This window comes from Marmota monax, unplaced genomic scaffold, assembly GCF_021218885.2.
Source record: "Marmota monax isolate L192 unplaced genomic scaffold, Marmota_monax_Labrador192_F-V1.1 WCK01_AAM20220418_F8-fsc00095, whole genome shotgun sequence".
Taxonomy (NCBI): domain Eukaryota; kingdom Metazoa; phylum Chordata; class Mammalia; order Rodentia; family Sciuridae; genus Marmota; species Marmota monax.
The window spans coordinates 2395405-2417806 of record NW_026695244.1 but is presented as its reverse complement, the minus strand read 5'-3'; the positions used below and the strand labels follow the sequence as shown (position 1 = coordinate 2417806).

The 22402-nt window shown below is 37.5% G+C and overlaps 1 protein-coding gene across 36 annotated transcripts in view; it reads right to left on the bottom strand.

Moving 5' to 3' along the window:
• Abi2 (abl interactor 2) overlaps positions 1 to 10388 on the bottom strand; it is a 122377-nt gene extending 111989 nt beyond the window's left edge. For 14 of the 36 annotated variants that reach the window (XM_058578167.1, XM_058578170.1, XM_058578178.1 and 11 more), the window contains exon 1: positions 10060 to 10380. In XM_058578167.1, coding sequence (XP_058434150.1) covers positions 10060 to 10176 — 117 coding nt within the window. In that variant the 5' untranslated portion in view covers positions 10177 to 10380. Of the gene's footprint in view, positions 1 to 10059 lie in introns of all 36 variants that reach the window. The other 22 variants (XM_058578166.1, XM_058578169.1, XM_058578176.1 and 19 more) reach the window with 7 other exon arrangements.
• Positions 10389 to 22402: the final 12014 nt, after the last annotated feature.

Sequence of the window (22402 nt, the reverse complement as noted above, 5' to 3'; positions counted from 1 at the left end):
GTGATTCTTCCATACAATGGAATATTGCTTAGCAATGAAAAGGAATAAACTACTTACTTACACAATATAACAGCATTAGTGTTTTGTTTGTTTTTTGTTTTCTAAATATTTATTTTTTTAATTTTAGGTGGACACAATATATTTTATTTTATGTGGTGCTGAGGATCAAACCCAGTGCCTCACACATGCTAGGTGAGTACTCTACCTCTGAGCCACAACCCCAGCTCGCATTAGTGTTTTGTTTATTTTCTTTTTTGGTGGTAGTACTGGGGAATCAAATCCCAAGGCCTCACACACGCTAATAAGCAAGAGCTCTACCACTGAACTGCATCCCCAGCCTCTACATGATTTCTAAACGCATTACGTTAAGTTAAAGAAATCAAACACAAAAGGCTACTTACTTTATAATTCCATTTAGATGGCATTCTGGAAAAGGCAAAAATTACAGGGACATAAAACGTAGTGTTTACCAAAGGCTGAGAGTAAAAGCACAAAGAAACTTTCATTAACAATGTTTAAATGACTGTATAAGTTTATCAAAATTTACATACCTTACACCTAATAAAGACAAATTGTACTATATGTGTATTAAACCTCAATAAATCTGACCTTAAAATTTAAATGAGAGGAGCAGGGAATATAGTTCAGTAGCAGGGCACTCGCCTATTATCCATAAGTCCCAGAGTTCAAACCCCAGCAACACCAAAAAAAAAAAAAAAGCTGTAAATGATGCAAGGCAAAGTTGTTTTGTCACCCAAATTTTCTGCCTCAAAGTACATTTGCTTAAAAATAAAAATTAGAACTATTTTTCCTGCAAAGTAATGACTACATTGTAAGTAATATTTACGGAATATAAAGTCACTCAAAATATCTAATAAAAAAAACTTGCAAGACCAATTTGCAGGTAATTCTGTTCCATCCACATATAATCAGTACATAAACCTTAGTATATTCAGGTATGTATTTCTGACATTGAGCAACTACTTAATGAGTGTCTAGGAATAATATCATGCAGCTTAATGGGAGGATATAAAAATGTTCAGGATATGACACTACCATCTAGAAGCTTTTTACATGCAAGAAAATAACGACATAAAACTTTGAAACAGAATGTATTGTTCCACATGCTACTTCTTGAGTTCAATCTACTAACCAGTCCCATAAAAAAAAAATTAGTCATAAACCTATTAAACATCCACAAATAGCCTAATTTTCAGGTTATTTCCCTTAATTCATCAAAATATTACAATTACTTACTGCATAGCATACTACATTTTAAAAGAAAAAGAAGGGGTTGGGGATATAGCTCAGTAGGTAGAGTTGCCTCTCATGCACAAGGCCCTGGGTTCAATCCCCAGCACCACAAAAAAAAAAGAAAGAAAGAAAAAGACAAAAAGACCTCATGCTCAAAAATATCTGCACTACTTTAAGGATGGCCTTAGCCCTTAGCCTAAGCAACCACATTCTAAAACTCCATTTTAGGGCTGGGAATGTGGCTCTAGTGGTAGCGCGCTCGCCTGGCATGCGTGCGGCCCGGGTTCGATCCTCAGCACCACATACAAACAAAGATGTTGTGTCTGCTGAAAAACTAAAAAATAAATATTAAAAATTCTCTCTCTCTCTTTCCCTCCCTCTCTCACTCTCTCTTTAAAAAAATAAAAAATAAAACTCCATTTTAAAATTAACCTGCAGTCTCACCGGGCAAGCCTACAGAGCTCTCCAATATGTCATCAGGCATAGCCTAATAAAAGCAAGTCACTTTCCACAACCCTGGTAAGAGTCAGGGTAAAGTCACATGTCATTTGTCATAACCCTGATAAGAATTAAAAGTGTGATAACAGGACGGAAATCACCAAAACATATGTCCTGACTCCAAATGCAAGATGTCACTAAGAAACCTGGTAAAAGCTGATAGGGAACCAAAGGGCGAGCAGAAGCTCCCAAAATTTAGTATGAAAAATAAAGCATATGAACAGACATTCAGGCCAGCTAACACTGATGCACCCAAGCCTAAGAGCCTGATAAGGACCTAGACTGACATCCAACTCTGCTCATCATCTGCCTGATCCTCTGCATCATCCTCACAGCTCTCAAACTCTACAGCAGCCTCTTGACTCTGGTGAAAACAGTGACATTCCCTTACCATCTCCTCAGCCAGTCACCAACTCTCCTCCAGAAGTCTCTATGGGTTCCTGACCTGATCACTGCGGTCTGAAGTACGTATCTGCTGGAATTAAGATCTAAGACTTAAGGCTTTAAATCTAGCACTTAAGCTTAGCATGCAGAGGGAATATCTGTTAATAGGTCTCTCATGATTAAGTGTGTTTGCAGTGCTTAGAATTAACTTAGAATTGTTTACTTTGAACTGATTATGTCTATTGCAATGCCCAACATTAAGAACTGTCATTTCCTTGTTTAAGAACCTATAGAGTGAAATGTATTGAGTGATTTTGAGTGAATAAAGCATTAAAAAGGGCATAGCACTGGGGCTGGGGTTGTGGCTCAGTGGTAGAGCACTCGCCTAGCACATGCGAGGCACTGGGTTGGATCCTCAGCATCACATACAAATAAATAAAATAAAGGTATTGTGTCCAACTACAACTAAAAAAATTTTTTTAAATAAAAAAAAATTAAAGGGCATAGCGCATGGACATTCTTTATCTCTCCCCTTGACTGTAGATGTCACACTTTTGCCCATCGCAACAACTACAAATTCTAGACAGAAGTAAATCAATTTTGTTTATAAATTATTCTCTGGAGGAGGAAAGAAGACCCTGAATAAAACTGATGTATCAGAAATTCACACATTAATCATAACACCATAAAAAAAAGTAAACGCAAAGTTTATGAATTGTTGGGTACAGAAGCAAGTTTGTACCAAGCTACTCTTCAAGAAAGGATGAAATGAGGTAAGAATCCCTGAATCAGTAAAAATTCTGAGGCCCCTTAAGTATCTTGAACAAGAAGATGTAAGAATTTCTCTTATATGTGGAAGCTAGAGAGGAAAAAGGAAAAGAAAGGTGGTTGGGGGTGGGGTGGGGAGGGGATAAGGGAAACTCATGAAAATCAAAATAGAGCAGAGCAAAGGAAAGGGACCAGGGGAAAGGAGGAGAGAAGGGAAAGAGGGAAAACTGAGGAAATGATACTGTCCAAATTATGCTGTTATATTGTGTGCACGTATGAGTTTGTAAAAACAAGTCCCACTATGATGTACTACTATAATGCATCAACAAAAATACGGAAGAAAAAAGCATAAGGAAGTGCACAAATGGCAAAACTTCAAAACAAGTAAGGGGCTCAAGAGTGCAACTTAGCCTGTTTCTGCAATCTTATCAAGGCACTGAAAACCCATTCATCCAGTGTTTCTGCTAGGGTCAGGACTACTTTCTTAGAGGATGATAAATCTTGACTAATTCTGCATAAGCTAAGTCACCTCAACCTAAGAGAATTCTTTTCTCCCCTAATTTAGTCTGGTGTCCACTTATTCAGTTCACTGTGGTAAAAGACAAAAATCATGGGGAAGGATACAAATATCAGTCCTCAAATTTCTACTATCAAATTTATTCCTTTCTTCCTCATTCTTGGGGACTTTTAAGATTCCTCAATTTGTGAGAACAAACAGAACTCAACTCATAAATAAAACACAACCTGGTTTCTGTATACTCTATGACATCCATTAAAAAAAAAAAAAGGTCAAGCCCAGCATTATTAAATGTTTCTTTTTTTTTAATATTTATTTTTTTAGTTTTCGGCAGACACAACATCTTTGTTTGTATGTGGTGCTGAGGATCGAACCCAGGCCGCACGCATGCCAGGCGAGCGCACTACTGCTTGAGCCATATCCCCAGCCCTTAAATGTTTCTTTTAAAAAAAAAAAAAAAAAAAAGTTTATTTTCAAAGGTGTAAGAGGTAATAAGGTAGACTAGGAAACCATTTCTATAAAACAAACAAAAAGGCACTAGTGTTTTTATCAAAAAGATAAAGCACACCTGTGAAAAAAAGATAAGGCTACTTGGGAAGCTAAGGCAAGAGGACTATAAACTCCAGGCCATCCTGAACAAAGTAAGGAGACACTGTCTCAAAATAAAAATTTAAAGCTGGGCACAGTGGTGCCCGCCTATAATCCCAGTGGCTCAGGAGGCTGGGACAGGAGTATAGCGAGTTCAAAGTCAGCCTCAGCAAAAGCAAGGCACTAAGCAACTCAGTGAGACCCCATCTTTAAATAAAATACAAAAAAACAGGGCTGGGGATGTGGCTCAGTGGTTGAGTGCCCCTGAGCTCAATCCCCCATACCAAAATACATATATAAAATAAAAATTTTTTAAGGGATGGGGATACAGCTGAGTGCACAAGGCCCTGCATTCAATCCCCAGAATCACCAAAAAAAAAAAAAAAAAAAAAAGAAAAGAAACATTAAAGCTTAAATACCAAATGTATATTCAAGATGATTTGGGCAATTTTTAATTTCTTCCTTAATATCTATTTGTGTTTTCTAATAATTTTCCAACAGTGCACAAGTATTCTACTTATTTTTATTAAATAAAAAATTTAAATCTTTTCTTGGTAGTACTAGGGACTGAATCAAGGTCCTTGGACATGTTAAGCAACCACTCAACCACTAACCTATATCCCTAACCCTCCCGGGCCTTTTTATTTTGAGACAGGGTTTCACTAAATTGCTGAGACTGGTCTCAAATTTAGGAGACCTCCTAAAATAGCTGGGATTATAGGCATGCATTGAACTTAGGAGAACTCCTGAAATAGCTGGGATTATAGGCATGCATTATTACACTTGCAAAAAATTTAAATCTTCCTTCCTTCCTTCCTTCCTTCCTTCCTCCATTTATTGGTACCAGGGACTGAACTCAGGGGCGCTCAATCACTGAGCCACATCCCCATTCTTATTTTGTATTTTATTTAGAGACAGGGTCTGAGTTGCTTAGCACCTCACTTTTGCTGAGGCTGACTTTGAACTCTCCATCCTTCTGCCTCAGCCTCCCGAGCAGCTGGGATTACAGGTGTGTGCCACGCCCCCGGCTACAAAACTTAAATCTTTATATCATTTTAATACTTTTTATCACATTGATAATAAGCTATTATCCCCTTATAAACTTTTCATGACGTTTCCAATTAATTCTGGGAGTATCCATATTGATTAAAAATAAAAAAGTTACTACTAATATTGTCTATTGTTCAAAAGTATTTCAGATAAAATTTAAGATAAATTTTTAATTTTTGTTCTTAGTTAATTCATGTTATGGGTGATTCTGCTCTTAAACAAGAGACAATGGGATTTTACTATGTATCTACATGAACTATTCACAAGAAGAACTTTCTCTGTCCTTTTTTTCTTTCTCTTTTTTTTTTTTTTTCAGTAATAAGGGCCTCACATGTGCTAGGGGAGCGCTAAGCTATATCCCTAGGCTCAGCAATTTCTTTTATTTATTTATTTATTTATTTATTATATTTATTTTTCAGTTTTTCGGTGGACACAACATCTTTATTTTATATTATGTGGTGTTGAGGATCGAACCCAGTGCCCTGCGCATGCCAGGCGAGCGCATTACTGCTTGAGCCACATCCCCAGCCCTCAGCAATTTCTTTTATCTAAAAAAAAAAGAAAAGAAAAAATGTAAATGTGAACAAGTTGGTTTTTTCAGATTTACTTTAGCAAAGTTAAAATAAACTTAATTAAAACATTCAAGTGATAAAATCCTAAAAATGTACATTCCAAGTTAATCAAAATTGTTTTCATTCCTGCAGTTTCTAAAAGAATGGGGACATTCAATGTTTATATTAATAAATGAAGAAAAGAAATACACATCTTAAATATATCTCAAATTTCACACTAAATAAAAATCCACACTTAGAATATTCTTATTTATGTCATTTTTTAAATATTTCTAGGCATAGTACCAGTTACCTAACACTGCATAAAAACACTTATTACAGCAGACACAGTCACATATGCCTATAATACCAGCAACTCGGGAGGCTGAAAAGGAGCCAGCCTCAGGAACTTACTGAGGTCCTAAGCAACTCACCAAGACCCCATAAAAAATAAAAAGGGTTGGGGATGTGGTTCAGTAGTTAAGACTCCCCCTGGATCCAATCCTTGGTACCAAAAAAAAAAAAAAATTCATTAATACGATAATGAGAGTTCTCTTTTTTCTGCTTCATAGGCAAAAATAAATAAAAAATAAAAATAAATAAATTCAGTACAATAAAATGAGTGTTGATTTAGTTTAACCCAAGACAGTGGCTAAAACCACTGGCTTCAGACCATAATAAAGCTAAATATATCATTTGCTCCCTGATCCTAGTCAACTAACTTCATCTATTGCAGGATGACAGCATCAAAACCACTGCTCACCAGTTCTTTAGTCACAAAGAAAAGCAAGCCAAATGTACAGCTGGATCAGCACAAATCCACTATTACCATGTTCTATTTATCAATTTTACTACAAACAGATTATGTAAGAGCTATCATCCTGAGAGAGGACAAAAAAATATACCCACTGGATCCTAAAACAGATAATAATCTAAGAAAGGAAAAGTATGAAATCTAGCCAGTTATGGTGGCCCATACTTATAATCCCAGCAACTCAGGATGCTAAGGCATATATATAGATAGATAGATAGATATAGATATACACACATATACATATACACACATACATACACTCTCTCTCTCTCTCTCTCTCTCTCTCACACACACACACACACACACACACACAGATATGCTGAGGATGTAGGTCAGTGGCAGAATGCCCCTGAGTTCAATCTCTAGTACCTAAAATAAATTAATAAAGCAAAAAAAATCTGTTTCAGATGCTAAATTGAAGAAATAATGTAAAACTAAACACTATTTTATTAAGTCAAACTGTTATGGTTTGGATGTGAGGTGTCCCCCAAAAGCTCACATTTGAGACAATGCAAGATGGTTCTGAGGAGAAATGATTGGTTCGTAAGAGTCTTAACCCAATCAGTGATTTTTTTTTTTTTTTTTTTTTTTTTTTTTTAAAGAGAGAGCGAGAGAGTGGGGGGAGAGAGAGAGAGAGAGAAGTTTAATATTTATTTTTTAGTTATCGGCGGACACAACATCTTTGTTTGTATGTGGTGCTGAGGATCGAACCCGGGTCGCACGCATGCCAGGCGAGCACGCTACCGCTTGAGCCACATCCCCAGCCCCCCAATCAGTGATTTTTATCCTAGGATAGGGATTAACTGAGTGGTAACTGAAGTGGTAGGGTGTGGCTAGAGGTGGTGGGAATTAGGGTGTGGCTTTGATGTATATATTTGTATCTGGAAAGTGGGGTCTCTCTGCTTCTTGATCACCATGATGTAAGCTGCTTCCCTCTGTCACACACTCTGCCATGATATTCATCTCCCAAGAAATGAAGCCAGGCAGTCTTCTATGGACTAAGATCTCTGAAACTGGGATCCTCAAATAAAGTTTTCCTCCTCTAGGTTGTTCTGATCAGATCCTTTAGTCATAGCAGCAAAAAAGCTGACTAAAACACCAACATATATCGGGCTAGGGATGTAGTTCACCAGTAAAGTGCATGCAAAGCATGTGTAAAGGCCCAGTACCAAAATAAAAAATAAATAAAATACCAATACACTAAATTTTTATTCCAATTGCTAGAAACTGGTGGCAGTAACACTCTTCTTTTTGAGGGGAAAATAAATGTATAAATGTATAAAATACCAGAAAAACAACTGTTGATCCCTTTAGCCTCTCAGTTTTATCAACCCAAGTACTTTTACCTTCATGTAAAATCTAAGTTCACGTAATTCATCTAAGATGAACTAACCCTCCTAATTATAATAAAATTTATCTTGAAGGCAGATAGATCTGTTTCTTTTTTATTATTTATTGGTAACAACTGCAATCCAATCACTTTTCCATCCCCAATTTTTCTTCTGACCCACAACTTTTTCCCATAATAAGCTGCATAAGGCAATGGAATTAAGCACTTTAGTCCTTCTGGTTTTGCCTCTTCCAGAGACCATGAATTCCCAGAGGATAGAACAGCTGCCCAGAGTCTTCCTTCCCACCCATAGTACACTACAGAGTATATATTAACCACAACTGCATTGCCCCTCAGATTGCACCACAAATTGGTTCTAAGACCTCCACAAATACCAACATCTTTGGAAACTCAAGTCCCTTGTATAAAATGGCATAATATTTACAATTAACCTACCACACATTCTCCTACATACTTTATATCACTCTAGATTACTTATCTAATACAATGTAAAAAGCTTTGTGAATAGTTGTTATACTGTATCACTTAGGGAATAAAGATAAGAAAAGGCCTTACTTGTTTACTAGAGACAATTTTTTCTTCACATATTTTCCATCACATTTGATTGAATTCACCAACCCTCTGATGGGGAGCACTGACTGTATATGGTATTAATCTGCTCACAGATCAGCCTTTCCTACTAACTACACTAATAAAACCTTGAAGACACTAAATGTGTACCATCAACCCTTGACACAACTATGTGACATAAAGACTTCCAACTACATTTAGTGAAAAATTGAGCAAATGAACCTTTGAATTTTTCCTATACCACTCAGTATCAGCAAAATACTCTACAAATATGGACATTTGTATTATTATTATTTTTTTTGTATGAGGCTTTGACCCAAGACACATTCTTTTCCTATTGGACATACTTTCAACTGCTTTGGAGGGAAAGGGTTGGATTATGTCTACTTCATTCTAGAATACAAATATTCCCTACAAGATAATACAGAGTTCAGTACATGTCTAATTAATAAGTAAAATCTCATTTTGATTAAACATGTGGTCCTCATAAAAGCCATGAACCTATAAACTGTAACACCTATTTTTTTCTATTTATACTAAGATTTACGAATGCTTTGTATTATAGAGAATGTTAACAAGGATGCCTGCAGAAATGAGAATGAGAGCATGGGGGGAGGGGACTATGAAGAAACAGTTTAACACACTGCTTCCATCTCCACCTTTATCCCTAGAGAATTTAAATGGGAAAGAAAAAAAGGAAACAGAATCTGTAAGTCAGACTAAGCCATAAGGAAAACAAATGATTTGCAAAATTGTGCGTTGTAAACTACTATTCTTTCAAATAATTTTTAAAGAAGGATTTTTTTTATCTACAAAATCTTTTGCTTCATCCAAGACCAGCTGGATCTCATCTCACCAATATCCTCCGCCTACACACACACACACACACACACACACACACACAATGCTACTGCTGACTCCCAGTGCCAAACCAACATGGGGGGGATTAAGCCATGAAGTTCATTTTTCTCTATATAAAATGTGTGTGTGTGTGTGTGTCAGTCACAGTTCTTTTTTTTTCCCACAAGAAAATTATCTATTCTAACGGGACGGGGGAAGGGACAGCTCATTATGTACCTTCCCATTCCCCACAGGGAGAGAAATGAAATTAACTTCCATCAAGAGACAATTGCTCTTCTACCTTAACTACCTTAAAAAAAAAAAAAAAAAAAAAAAAAGATGAGGCACTTCACTTTGCAGTAACACAGCCCCTTAAAAATCCTCCAGAATTTGGGGGCGGGGGAGCAACTCGTCAGTGTATCTCTCTCTCTCTCTCTCTCTCTCTCTCTCTCTCTCTCTCTCTCACACACACACACACACACACACACACACACCACAACCACCATCTAAGTAGGATTCCGTTAGATAGAAAATGCCACTCTCCGCCTCCTCCGCCACCCCGAACATTGACAGGCCAGGAGTGCGGGGGCAGCCGAGGGCAGAAGCAGCGAAGAGGCGGGACGCGACGCACACCGCACGGAGAACCGGCTCACAGATTTTTTAGAGGTTTTAAAGATAGAATTTCCTGCGGTCAGAGCCTTCCACCCATTCACCAGCCGCAGCCCTCACCCTGCTCCCTGCCCCCCACCGGGGCTCAGTCCGTCCGAGTCCCCGCGGCGGCCTCGGCCCCGAGCGCCCTCCCCGGCTCTCGGGTCCCCCACGCGCCCCTCACCTCCCCAGACCCGACGCGCCCAAGCCGGGGAATGCATCGCACCTGGATGTAGTTGTTCTCGCAGTAGTCGGCCACCCGTTCCAGATTCGTGTAACTGTCGAAAAGGGCCCGGCGGCCCCCCGGGATTTCCTCTTCCAGCAGCATCTGCAGCTCCGCCATCTTCACATCCTCCTCCTCCTCCTCCTCATACAGCCCGCAGAGGTAGCTGCGGCGGCAGCGCCAGGGAAACCCAAGACTGGGAGAGGAGGAGCAGCCGCAACCTCGGCTGTAACTCGGGAGGAGCGAGAAACAGCCCCAGCGAGCGACAGGGGAGGGGGCGGTGGGGACGGAGGCGGGGCGCGAGCCGACGGACTGTGAGGACGGTCACCGCAGCGACGGACGGACGGGCGCGCGCACGCGCGCTCCCCTCCCTCCGCCTCTGAGCGCCCGAAAAAGATTCCCACCCTCGCCCGCGCCGCCCGCCCCTCCCCCACTTCCGGCGTCTCCTAGCGACGGCGGGGCGGGGGCCGGGATGCGCGCGGGAGCCCGGCGCGCGGTTAACCCTTCGGCCCCGCTCAGGTTGCGCGGCTCGGGAAGTCCCCCAGCGGCCTTTGTTACATTGGCGGGAACGCGCCTCCCTTCTCCTTGGCTCCCTGCCCGCGCTTTCCTCACCCAGCGTTGGAACCCGAGAGGGGGTCAATGCCCTGAGCGACCCCTCGAGGCCTCTCTGCGTTCCCGACTGCAGGCCGTAGGAAAACAGCGCCGATCCTTGAGTCCAACCTCAGTAAAGGATCACACCTCATCAAAGGAGCACTTACTTAACTTCCCTGCAGCTTGAAGCACCACCTATTTTCCCATTCATCTTGGACCTCATCCCCTTCGTTACAGAGTAAATTGCAGTTTCCTAATCCCAAACACACTACTCCCGCACTTGCACTCATTTACCCACTAAAGCTTTTTCCCCCTGCCCGGTTGCCTGTCTCCTAGGCCGGGCTTTTTGTGCTTGTCCTCGCTGTGTGCCTTTTCTCACTGATAGCCTTTGCTGTTATTTCTCTGGTTCTGTCAACCTCACTCTTTCGTAGAATCAGTAAATTTTGAAAACGTTTTTGCTGCTGCGAATTTTCTTTTTTCACAGAGTTGTTATATGGATAAAATAAACACACCTTGTCAGATGTTTAAGTACGTTGAGAACGTTAAGTCAAGGTAGGGTTGATAATTCTGATTCTGAAGCGGTATTAGCTGTTTTTATTCCCCGGTTATTACATCTTTTTTTCCTTAATCTGACTACTCCCCGTACAGTATAATCTTGAAAAACAAAAACTCCTGAAAACTGCTGAGATAATGGAGCTATGATCTTTACTTGTATTGTAAGGAGTCCAGGGCTGTATTATCTTAGACAGTGGTTTACAACAGGATCCATTGTTTTAACCTCTTACTCTTGTGATCTCTTGGCTTTCCTACAGTGATTTTTCTTTCTCTCACTCTCTTTTCAGATGATGAAACTTTATTATACTTTCCCAAAAAAATCATTTTAGTACTATGCCATAACCAATTTCTGGAGCAAACCCTAATGTTGTTCTATTGGCTACATGATATGTATATTTAGCAAAATGTTTAATTTCATTGTGGAAATATAAATAAGAATATTTTTAAAAAAATGTTGATCTAGGGCTGGGGATGTGGCTCAAGCGATAACGTGCTTGCTGGCATGCGCGGGGCGCTGGGTTGGATCCTCAGCACCACATAAAAATAAAGATGTGTCCACCGAAAACTAAAAAAAATAAATATTAAAAAATTCTCTCTCTCTCTTTAAAAAAAAATGTTGATCTAGTCCAACAAGTTTTATTCTTAACCATTTTAAACGACTTCTAAATTAGTGTAATTGTTCTCTAACATAAATAATGGGGAGCTTGTTAAAAAATGAAAGCTGGGAAACATGAAAAAAAAGAAGAAGTATTTCTTTCTGAAATGTGAATCTCTAATGTATATAAATGAGGAATGTTTCCAGTGAAAATAATTTTAAAATAAAGCAAATGAAAGCTGGAATTTGGGTGTGTGTAGCTCAGTGATGGCACTTGTGTTTAGCTTGCTAAAGGCTCTGGGTTCAATCCATCCCCAGCACACACACACACACACACACACACACACCAAAAAAAATTTTTTTTAAAAAGCTGCAGCATCACAATCACATTCAACATAATCATTTGATCGAGAGTAGTAATGAAGCAGTTATATGAATGGCACATAAACTTGCTTCAGGGAATAAGACCCACATTCAGTAATCAAATTAATAAAACAAATATTAGATCAAGCAAACTCCTTTCAGACTAAACATCGTCAAAAAAACTGTTCTTAAACTTTTAAGAAGCCCACAGGGTAAGTAATATGTAGATAGATACCTTCCCTACAAGACTTTTCCCCACCTCACATTCTTTCAAATACTGCTTACCAATTAACCTAATAAACAGATTTCCCTGCAAGAAGATTCATCATACTAGGGTTTAGCAAGGGAAGATTTCAGTGCTTTCTCTAATTAATTTGTGACAACCTCTTAGAATCTTTGATTCCTTATCTAAAAATCAAAGGGTTAAATGCAGATCAAAAGTTCTTAAAATTTAGAATTGGAATCACTTGGAAATCTTGCAAAACAAGATTGCTGGGCCCCACTACCAGAGTCTCAAATTCTTTTAGTCTGCTTAACTTATAGTTCTAAGAAGTTCCCAGGTGAGCCCCATGAAACTGTCCTTCTACCCCTGTGAAGATCTATGATTCCAATTTCTAGGTAGCTGGGTAGAAAGGTACTCTTCACACTCAAAAGAATCTACACGGGCTGGGGTTGTGGCTCTGTGGTAGAGCGCTCACTTAGCACAAGCTAGGTGCTGGGTTTGATCCTCAGCACCAAATAAAATAAATAAATAAAATAAAGAGTAAAAAAAGTAGAATATATGATTAGCATTTTTTTTTTACAAAAAAGAATCTACAGATTCAAGGATATAGATATACAATTTTTTGGCCACCACGATTGGTTAAACAAGAGGAAAAAAAACCACAGTACCTATAAAATGGCACATAGTTATTAGGATCAAGGATGAGACTGTGTACCTCATGGAAATCCTCCACTAATTATTCACTACTTGATTGAGTTAATGAAAATCATTGAAATCTGTTCATTTTTACAATTTTTCGGATGAACTGGTATGGTAAAACAGAATATTTAAGTCATTAGAGAGTAACAATTACAACTGTAGTGAACACTTCATGTGAACTTCTCCATAGAGACTAAATAAGCAAACTCATGTCCTCTGGGACATGAAGTCATATTTCAAGATCTCTAAGAAAGAATTTTTTTTACATATTTAATATATCATTTATGAGGGTGCAAAATTACAATCTATCTTGAAATAATGTTTGAAATTTATCTCAATGTTTTAGCTCCAAGTCTCAGGTAAGATAAGCACAACTTACCTTCAAAAGCCATTACTTCTGTATGTGATTTTAAAGTTCCTACTTTTCTCATACTTTTGGTTAAGTAATCATTTTTCACTAAGCTTGGTGACACACATCTGTAATCCCAGCCACTCAGGTGGCTGAGGCAAGAGGGTCGCAAGTTCCAAACCAGTCTGGGCAATAAAAACCTTCCAATTTACACTTATTCTCTGTATATTTTGATCATTGTTTTCAATAATACTGGCACAAAGGACACTATTGGGTTCTGTGTTACTATTATAGAATACTTGGTAAGTTAATTTAATCACAAATAAAATCTTTAAGTAGTGTATCATTTTTTGCTCCCTCAAATAATGAAGTCCTTAAAGCTATGGAGAAAGGAAGGGGGAAATGAAGGTAATTATCAGGTATTCATTGCCTACTATGTGCCAAGAATTCATTCACCATTTCACATAAATTAATCCTCACAAATATTGCAAAGTAGATTTTCTGATCTCCTTTACAGACTCAAAAATCAAGGGCTCAAATATATTTGGAAATCAAAGAGTAAGGAATTATGTGTCAGTTTGATTTTTTAACATTTTTCTTTTCCATTACAGCATGCTAATCACTCTTTTGTTTATTTTAGCTCTCTAAACACAGGATTTGGTAGATAGACACTAATAATACCTATTGAACACTCATTACATAACCTCTTTGTTTAAAAATATTTATGTATGGTTAATTTCTATTCAGTGAAGCAACTCTTGCATCCTTAAAGCCATTCATTAAGAATATGAAGTTTTGGTGGTCCACACCTGTAATCCCAGCTGCTTAGGAGACTAAGGCACACAAATCTCAAGTCAGAGGCGAGCTTGGGCAATTTATCGAGACCTTGTCTCAAAATAAAAAATAAAAAGGGCTGGGGATATAGCTCAGTGGTAGAGTGTTCCTAGGTTCAACCCCTTACAGTAGAGGGGGGAAAAAAAAGTATGTTTTCTTCTCACAGCTCAACACAATCATTTTTTTTTTCCATTGTTCTTCATGTTTCACAGAATTATAGAATGTGCAAGTTGGAGGGCATCTAATACAGAAAAATAATAAGGAATCAAAACTCATTGAAATTAAGTGATTGCCTAATGATACATAGTAAGTGGAAAGCTTCTACTCAAAGCTAGGAAAAAGGAACAAAATAAGTTTTAGATACAATTATTTTTTAGATCTTTGATGTCAATTTGACATAAATTTAATTCTTATCCTTATGGGTAGACGCCTTCTTCCACAGTCTTCATCATTTTGTCAGACTCAGTATTTCATTAAAGCAAAATGATATTAGAAAACAATCCTAATACAGTTTTTGTTGTTGTTGTTGTTTTGTTTTGGTACTGGGGATTGAACTCAAGGTCACTCAACCACTGAACCACATCCCCAGCCCTATTTTGTATTTTATTTAGAGATAGGGTCTCACTGAGTTGCTCAGCGCCTCTTGATTGCAGAGGCTGGCTTTGAACTTGCAATCCTCCTTTCTCAGCCTCCCAAACTGCTGGATTTACAGGCTTGCGCAAACACGCATGGCTCCAATACAGTTTTTTTTGTTGTTGTTTGGGTTTGGGTTTGGATTTTTCTTTTCTTTTGGAACTTGACTCTGGAGTTCATCTGTAAAAATAAAAACACAAGTGTAGCCAGGACAAGTTTTGAAAAGGAAAAAAAAGGGGGGAAGAAACTTGTGGTTCTAATTAATAAAAGTATATAAAGTAGAACAAAGAAATTTACTGCCAGGTGCAGTGACAGCCTGTAATCCCAGTGGCTCAGGAGGCTGAGGCAGGAGGATGGGGAGTTCAAAGCCAGCTTCAGCAATTGTGCCAGACCCTAAGCAATTCAGTGAGAAACTTTCTCTAAATAAAATACAAAAAGAGGGCTGAGGATGTAGCTCAGTGTTTAAGCACCCTGAGTTCAATCTCTGGTACAAAAACAAAACAAAACAACAACAACAACAAAAAAAAAACCTTACCAGCAGAGTAGAACACAAAGTCAAAACAATACAAGAAAATATAAAAATTAAATATGTGATAAAGGTAGCCTTTCAAGTCAAGGGGAAATGAAGAATAATAGAATGACTGAATGACAGTTGGAAAAAAGTAAGTTAGATCATGATACACAAAATAAATATGACATCAATTCAAGATTTAATGTTTTAAAAATATTTTAAAAGCCAGGTGCAGTGATGCACACCTGTAATCCCAGCAGCTCAGGGGCCTGAGGCAGGAGGATCACAAATTCAAAGGTAGCCTCAGCAACTTAGTGAAATCCTAAGCAACTTAGCCAGAACTTGTCTCTAAATAATAATATTAAAAAGGCTGGAATGTGGCTTAGTGGTTAAGTGTCTCTGAGTTCAATTCCTGGTACTAAAAAAAAAAGAAAAGAAAGAAAATACATAAATAGATATAAATATATAACATTGTAATTGGAATGGCCTTTCTACATTGTATTTGAAAAATGAAAATAAAGTTCTAAATTTCTATATAGTAAAGATAGCAGAAATAATTAAGACTCAGGAAAAACTATGTGGTTTATGACAAAGGGTTAATGCTCTTAATACATAAAGAATATATAAGAAGCTCTTAGAAATCAACAAGGTAAATGCGTAAGAGAAAAGGACATATACAGGCAAACCTATAAAGTAAAAAATAGAAATGGTAAATGTATGTAAACAGGGCTCAATTTTACCAATAATGAATGAAATGCAGATAAAATAACATTTCTCATCTAGCAGACTGACAAAGCTTATAAAAAATGAAAATGCCAATCATACTACTCATGATATTAATTTGGTATAACCTTTCTCAAAGACAATTTGTAAATGTACCATATGTATATAAATGTATAATCTCACCAGATTATAAAGTTTTTTTTTTTTTTGCTCATTTAAATTTTTCTAAAATGAGCCTGGATTATTTTTCTAAGAGACTACTGAGACTTTTAGCTCCCCCAAATTAGGAAAGAATACTTTTATTAATGCAGTCCAAGGTAATATTTTTAGAGTAATTTTCATTAGATTCATTCAAAGTAACCATTAATATGTAATTTTTCTTACACATTAGCCCAGACATGCGAACAATAGTTTGTTTGTTTTTTTAATCTACTTGCAATTCTTTCTCTTTTTTTGGTACTGGGTACAGACATGATTTCTGAAAAATATTTTGAATCTGCAGTAGGTTCAATCAACCAATCTCAGATATAAAACCCATGGATACAGAGAGTCAACTGTATTTATTTTCAATAAATTATACCATGGCTTTTTCTCAAATTTGAATCCTTATTTCCATCTCCTGACATAAATAATCTTGTTTCACATTACCCACAGCCTGGACAAGCAGATCTGGGTTCCTCAGAGCCTTTAATAGGAATGTTGAGGGGCTAGGGGTTTAGAACATAGTAGAGTATGTGCTTAGGATGCACAAAGCCCTGGATTCAATTCTTAGCACACAAATATAAATAAATAAAAACGGGAAAAAAAAAGAAAAAGACATAGTTAATTAAGTTCTATTCTTCCCCCAAACAAGAAAACTCAGTATCAGGGGTAAGATTTTTTCACAGTATTTGTATACATTTCTGAGTTTTAATCAGATTTAAGACTATCTGTAAAAAAATTTAAGAGGCAGTAGACGTAGCTCAGTGGTAGAGGGCTTGCCTAGCATTTATGAGGCCCTAGGTTGGATCCCCAGCACCAAAAAATGAAAAGAAAAATTAATATCAAGTGCCCATAATTCAAACATACTAAATATTGGGCTGGGGGATGTTTAAAGTTTCTGTGATAAAAAGAAAAATGACTGGAATCTGAGCTTTATATTTCTAAATGAATTTTATTATCTGAAATTTTTATTTCAACTTTATTAATATCCATTTAGAGTTAAAATATACTAAATTACTAAAAAAAACTTTACTATTCATTATATCTGTGCAATACAGCATTCTATTACTACGAACCATAGATTCCATAATCCTCATTCATTTTATTGAAAAGTATATATTTTTTTCTCTTTACCATGGAAATTACCAACATACAATATGGAAGAGTAGTATAATGAATACAAGAATATTAATTGGATGTAACAATAGCATCCATTTTACTTTAACTTCATCTCATATTATTTTTATGCTAAAAAATTATAAAGAAAATTATAGTAATTGGGATATTTAATCCCTTCATACTTTAGTACTTATCTCTAACAAACAAAGGCCACTTTGCTACATAATCACAATGTTGTTATCTTATTCAACAAAATCAACAATAATCCTCACAAATTAGCCACTACCCATAGTGAGATGTGAATTCTCACTATGTTCCCAGGGAGGACTCCAACTTGTGAACTCAGGGATCCTCTCACCCCAGCTTCCTAAGTAGCTGGGACTACAGGTATGTGTCCCCATGCCCAATTAGTATTTTTTAAGAAGTTTTCTTTTTCCCTCCAAAGTGCTGGGAAGAAATTATTCTTATAAAGAAGGAAACACTGTACACCAAGGATATACTTGGAGGTATTATGTTCAAATATTTCATAATCTGGAATGGTTTCCTTGTGAGATACAAAAAAAAAAAAAGTCTTCCTTCCTTGTCAAAGACAAAAAGATATAAAAATGTTTCCAACAAACCTTAAAAGAGTAGGCAGTATAAACCTGAAATTACTCACCATCATGTAGCTATGTGTGTAGGTATAATGATGAGAAAGACAGTATATCTTGAAAGGTGAACAAGGTGGAAAAGGAGGACAGCAGAATACAATGTCCCTAAATGGCCACTTTCTGTTCCCCAATGTAGCCAAGCTAAAGAACAATGAGAGTAGGAAAGTCCAGATACATATTACCTTGAAGGACACTGGTTTTCTCTTATGCACACTGGGAACTAGGGCAAGTTAGTGTTATCTGTAGAAAGCTACTTTCTTGCATGTATGCCAGGATAGTTGCTCCTTGGAATGCTGGTCAAGCAAACTAAGCAAGCTGATGGTGAAATCACCACTCTGCAGCCTAAGATGTAAAAATGTCTCTCTGAGTGGGGATGGGTGCAGAACTGAGGATACTGTGGAAAGGACATGTGTCACTCATCCAGCCAGCTGTCACTGGACAAACACCATGAGGGAGAGAAGGCACTGCTTGGTAAAGCACCCTGAAGGATGGAGGTGCTTTCAGTCTATCACCACTGAACTCTTCTTGGAGCAGTCTTTGATCTCTTCTAAGTTTTGCCCCAATAAACCATGTGTCTCTCTTGCTGTCTCCAGGCACTTTCTTTGGCCTGTCTAAAATCTACCACTTGCCCTGGCACAACTGGGCTGTGGACAAGAAAAAAATATGTTTTGAAGAAAAAAAGTTCTTCAATTCTTCTGTTCCTACTAAAGTTGGCTTTACATACATACCCCCCACAAACAGAGCTAAAGCATAAAAAATTTAATAGTTTCCTTTTAACTTTATATTTTTATAGCAGATTACCATTTACTCCCCAAAAGCTGAGACTCTGAAATTAGCCAGTTTTGTTCATATTTTAGTCTTAAATTATGTTGAAGATTTTATAAAACTTCAAGTTTTTTTTTTAAAGAGAGAGAGAGAGAGAGAGAGAGAGAGAGAATTTTTTTAATATTTATTTTTTAGTTCTCGGCGGACACAACATCTTTGTTTGTATGTGGTGCTGAGGATAGAACCCAGGCCACACGAATGCCAGGCGAGTGCGCTACCACTTGAGCCACATCCCCAGCCCCAAAACTTCAAGTTTTAAAATTAACTGGGTTTTATTACTGAAAACTATAAAAAACCTTTATAAAATAACATGAATTGCAAGTAGTCTGAAATGTACCAGTTTTTTTAGACTATGCATTAATATCATTAGAATTTGTATGTTAAAAATTTGTTTATTTTTTAATCTAGGGGCATTCTTCTACTGAACTACATCTCCATCCCTCTTTATTTTTATGTTTTATTTTGAGAAAGGATCTCACTAAATTACCACAGCTATTCTTGAACTTGAGATCCTCCTGAATAACTGGATTACAGATATATGCCACTGCACCTGGCTCTCTTCCCTTTCTTATGACATCATGGGGTCCTATATTAGTCAGTTCCCCATTATTATAATAAAATACCTGAAACAATTAACTTACAAAAAGAAAAGGTTTGTTTTGGATTAGAGTTCTGGAGGTTCCCAATCCAAGATCTAGTGTCCCCATTGCTTTGGGCCATTTATAAGGGCAACACATCTTGGCAGGAGCACATGACAGAGATTACCTCAGGAAGGGGCCTATGTCGCACAATCCCCTACAAGGGCACACTCCCAATGGACTAGAAGACCCCCTAGTAGATCCCACCTTTCAAAGTTTCTACCACCTCCCCAAATCACCAGCCTTTTAACAAATGTCCCATTAGTACAAACCATAGGAGAACCACCCTCATGACTTCATTTGACCCTTATTACTTTCCAAAGGCCCCACTTCCAAACATATGAAATGGAGATTAAATTTTCAACACATGGAGTTTTGAAAAACATATTCAAGCAACAGCAACCACCGATTGCTATTTTCATGAAATGGAATGAAGAGGTTAACAGCAAAAAACAAAACAAAAAACCGATTTATGATTTTTGTCAAAGTAATTTTCTATAGCCCTTTGGAAAGAGTCATAGAAAAAATCTTTGTATTTTAAAATGGCAGGGAACACTGTATTTAACTATACTTAAAATACATCAGTAGGATTTCTTCCTTCCTCCTCCACAGGAATTAACAATGTATTTCTCACAGATTTCTGTTAAATACTTCTATTATCTAAATGTCTACTCATATGAATAAGTGAATGACTCAGATCACTGAAATATTTCACGGATTTTATGATGATATTTCAGGGAAAAATCCCATTTTACCTTCCAGCAGAAAAATCTTTGTCCATTATGATTCAATACAGGAAAGTAAGAATTTCCTCAGTGAAATGGGGCTTAGGATAAAAGATTTTTCACATACTGGACATTTTTTGCAACTTTAATAAATACATGTATTATGAAATTGTTTCTTTCTTTAAAATAAAGGTCTGGCATCTATTTTATAAAGAATTTTAAGACATCCTAGAGAGATTTAAAGACAAATGACATTAGATCTCCAGACACACACACACACACACACACACACACAAGATAGATCGTAAATGAGAATTATGAACATTTGCAAGAACTATCAGCATACAAAATGGAAGTATAGCCTCAAAAATCACACTGCTATACATGAAAGGTCAAATGTCAATGTCAAATGTGTGCTGGAATAGTTCCATGGGCTTCAACCAGAGCAGCTGTAGAAGCAGCTAAGAAGGGGCTTATGCTTGGGATTTAATGCTTTGTAGCCACTGTCTTGAAATTCTTAATAATTTTACTTTTGAATTTGTGTTTTGTAAGTGAAGTCCTATGAGGACATGGACTATGCATCAGGAGTTTAGAGCTTGCCTCTGTGTCTCCTCCTACAGGTTTGTTATTGTTGTTGTTATTGTTTTGTTTTTTTTTGTGGTGCCAGGGATTGAACCCAGGGTCTTGTGCATGCCAAGCACTCTACCAACTGAACTATATCCCCAGCCCTGCCTACAAGTTCTTAAGAGACCAGTTCTCTGGCTCCTGGCCTCTCTTGTATCTGGATCTCCACCTCACTACCACTCTTGCTTTCTGCCAGAACAACAACTGGATTGCATTGGCAGGAAAACTCGGGTGGCAGGCTCATTTGTCCCTATAAGTCACTGCAAGTTTCCAATGGAGACCTGGGTACAGACTGAGGAGGACCAGGTTCCTGCAAGCAGTCTGCTCTGAAGTGACTTGAGACAGGACAGGGAAGCAGTTATCCCTGCCCCCTGATAACACACAGCATGTTCACCAGGTGGCTGGCCAGTGTAGGAGATTTCAGTCCCTGCTGAGTGGGGTGGAGGGGGTGTTATACATCTGCAAAGGTTGAAAGGATAGGCACATGAAACGCCTAGAATGACTAGCCTCCATCAAAGCCCTACATTTTTTTCTTTATCACTGGGCCCTACAGATTAGATAGCCAGTACTGATCCTGCCTCTTACTATGAAAATAAACCTCAAAACATTGACAAAAAAACTTTATGTGGAATTGTGGACTGGGGCCCTCTCTCTCTCTCTTTCTCCCTCCACTCTCCCCCCTCCCAGTTCTTGGGCTCAAACCCATGCTCAACAAACATTCTACCACTGAGCTACATCCCCAGACCTGGGCATCTCTTTACAAATGTTTTGTTTGTTTTTAGGAGCCTATTATTCATTTCTCTTAGTCATCAATAGCATATTATACTAATTTAGGATGTTCTTTTTGTCTTAGAAAGACCTGTCTTTCAAAAATATTCCTTCAGACAAGCTGTTGTTGTGGCTCAGTGACAGAGAGTTTGCCTTGCATATGTGAGGCACTGGGTTCGATCCTCAGCACCACATAAAAATAAATAACAAAATAAAGATGTTGTGGCCATGTATAACTAAAAAAGTTAGTAAAAAAGAAAAATATTTCTTCAGAGAATAAGATGAAACCAAAAGAAGTCATAATTCTGAGTAAACTTTTAAAAAATTATTGATATCATGGTGCATCATGAAAGAAGCAACAGGACTAAGGAGTTAGTCAATGTAAATTAACTATAGGAGGTAAGGTTAATTCCCATATAAAATAACCTCCCTCAATTTAATTCGCCTCTTTTATAAGGTGATTAGATTAGAAAATATCTGTGGATTCTCTTTAATATAATACAGTATCACGAAGTCTATTAAGATGAAAGTAAACCAAAGCTAAATAATTAATAGATCATGCTTTTGATCTCAACTGAGTTAACTATCCTCTGGGGTTCTTGAAATAAATAACTATTTTTTAGAAATTGTACCACACAGACACTAAAATACAAAACACAAACATAGCTCTTCAACAAACATCTCAAAATTTCAGGTACCCATGTTAGGAGTTCATAAATA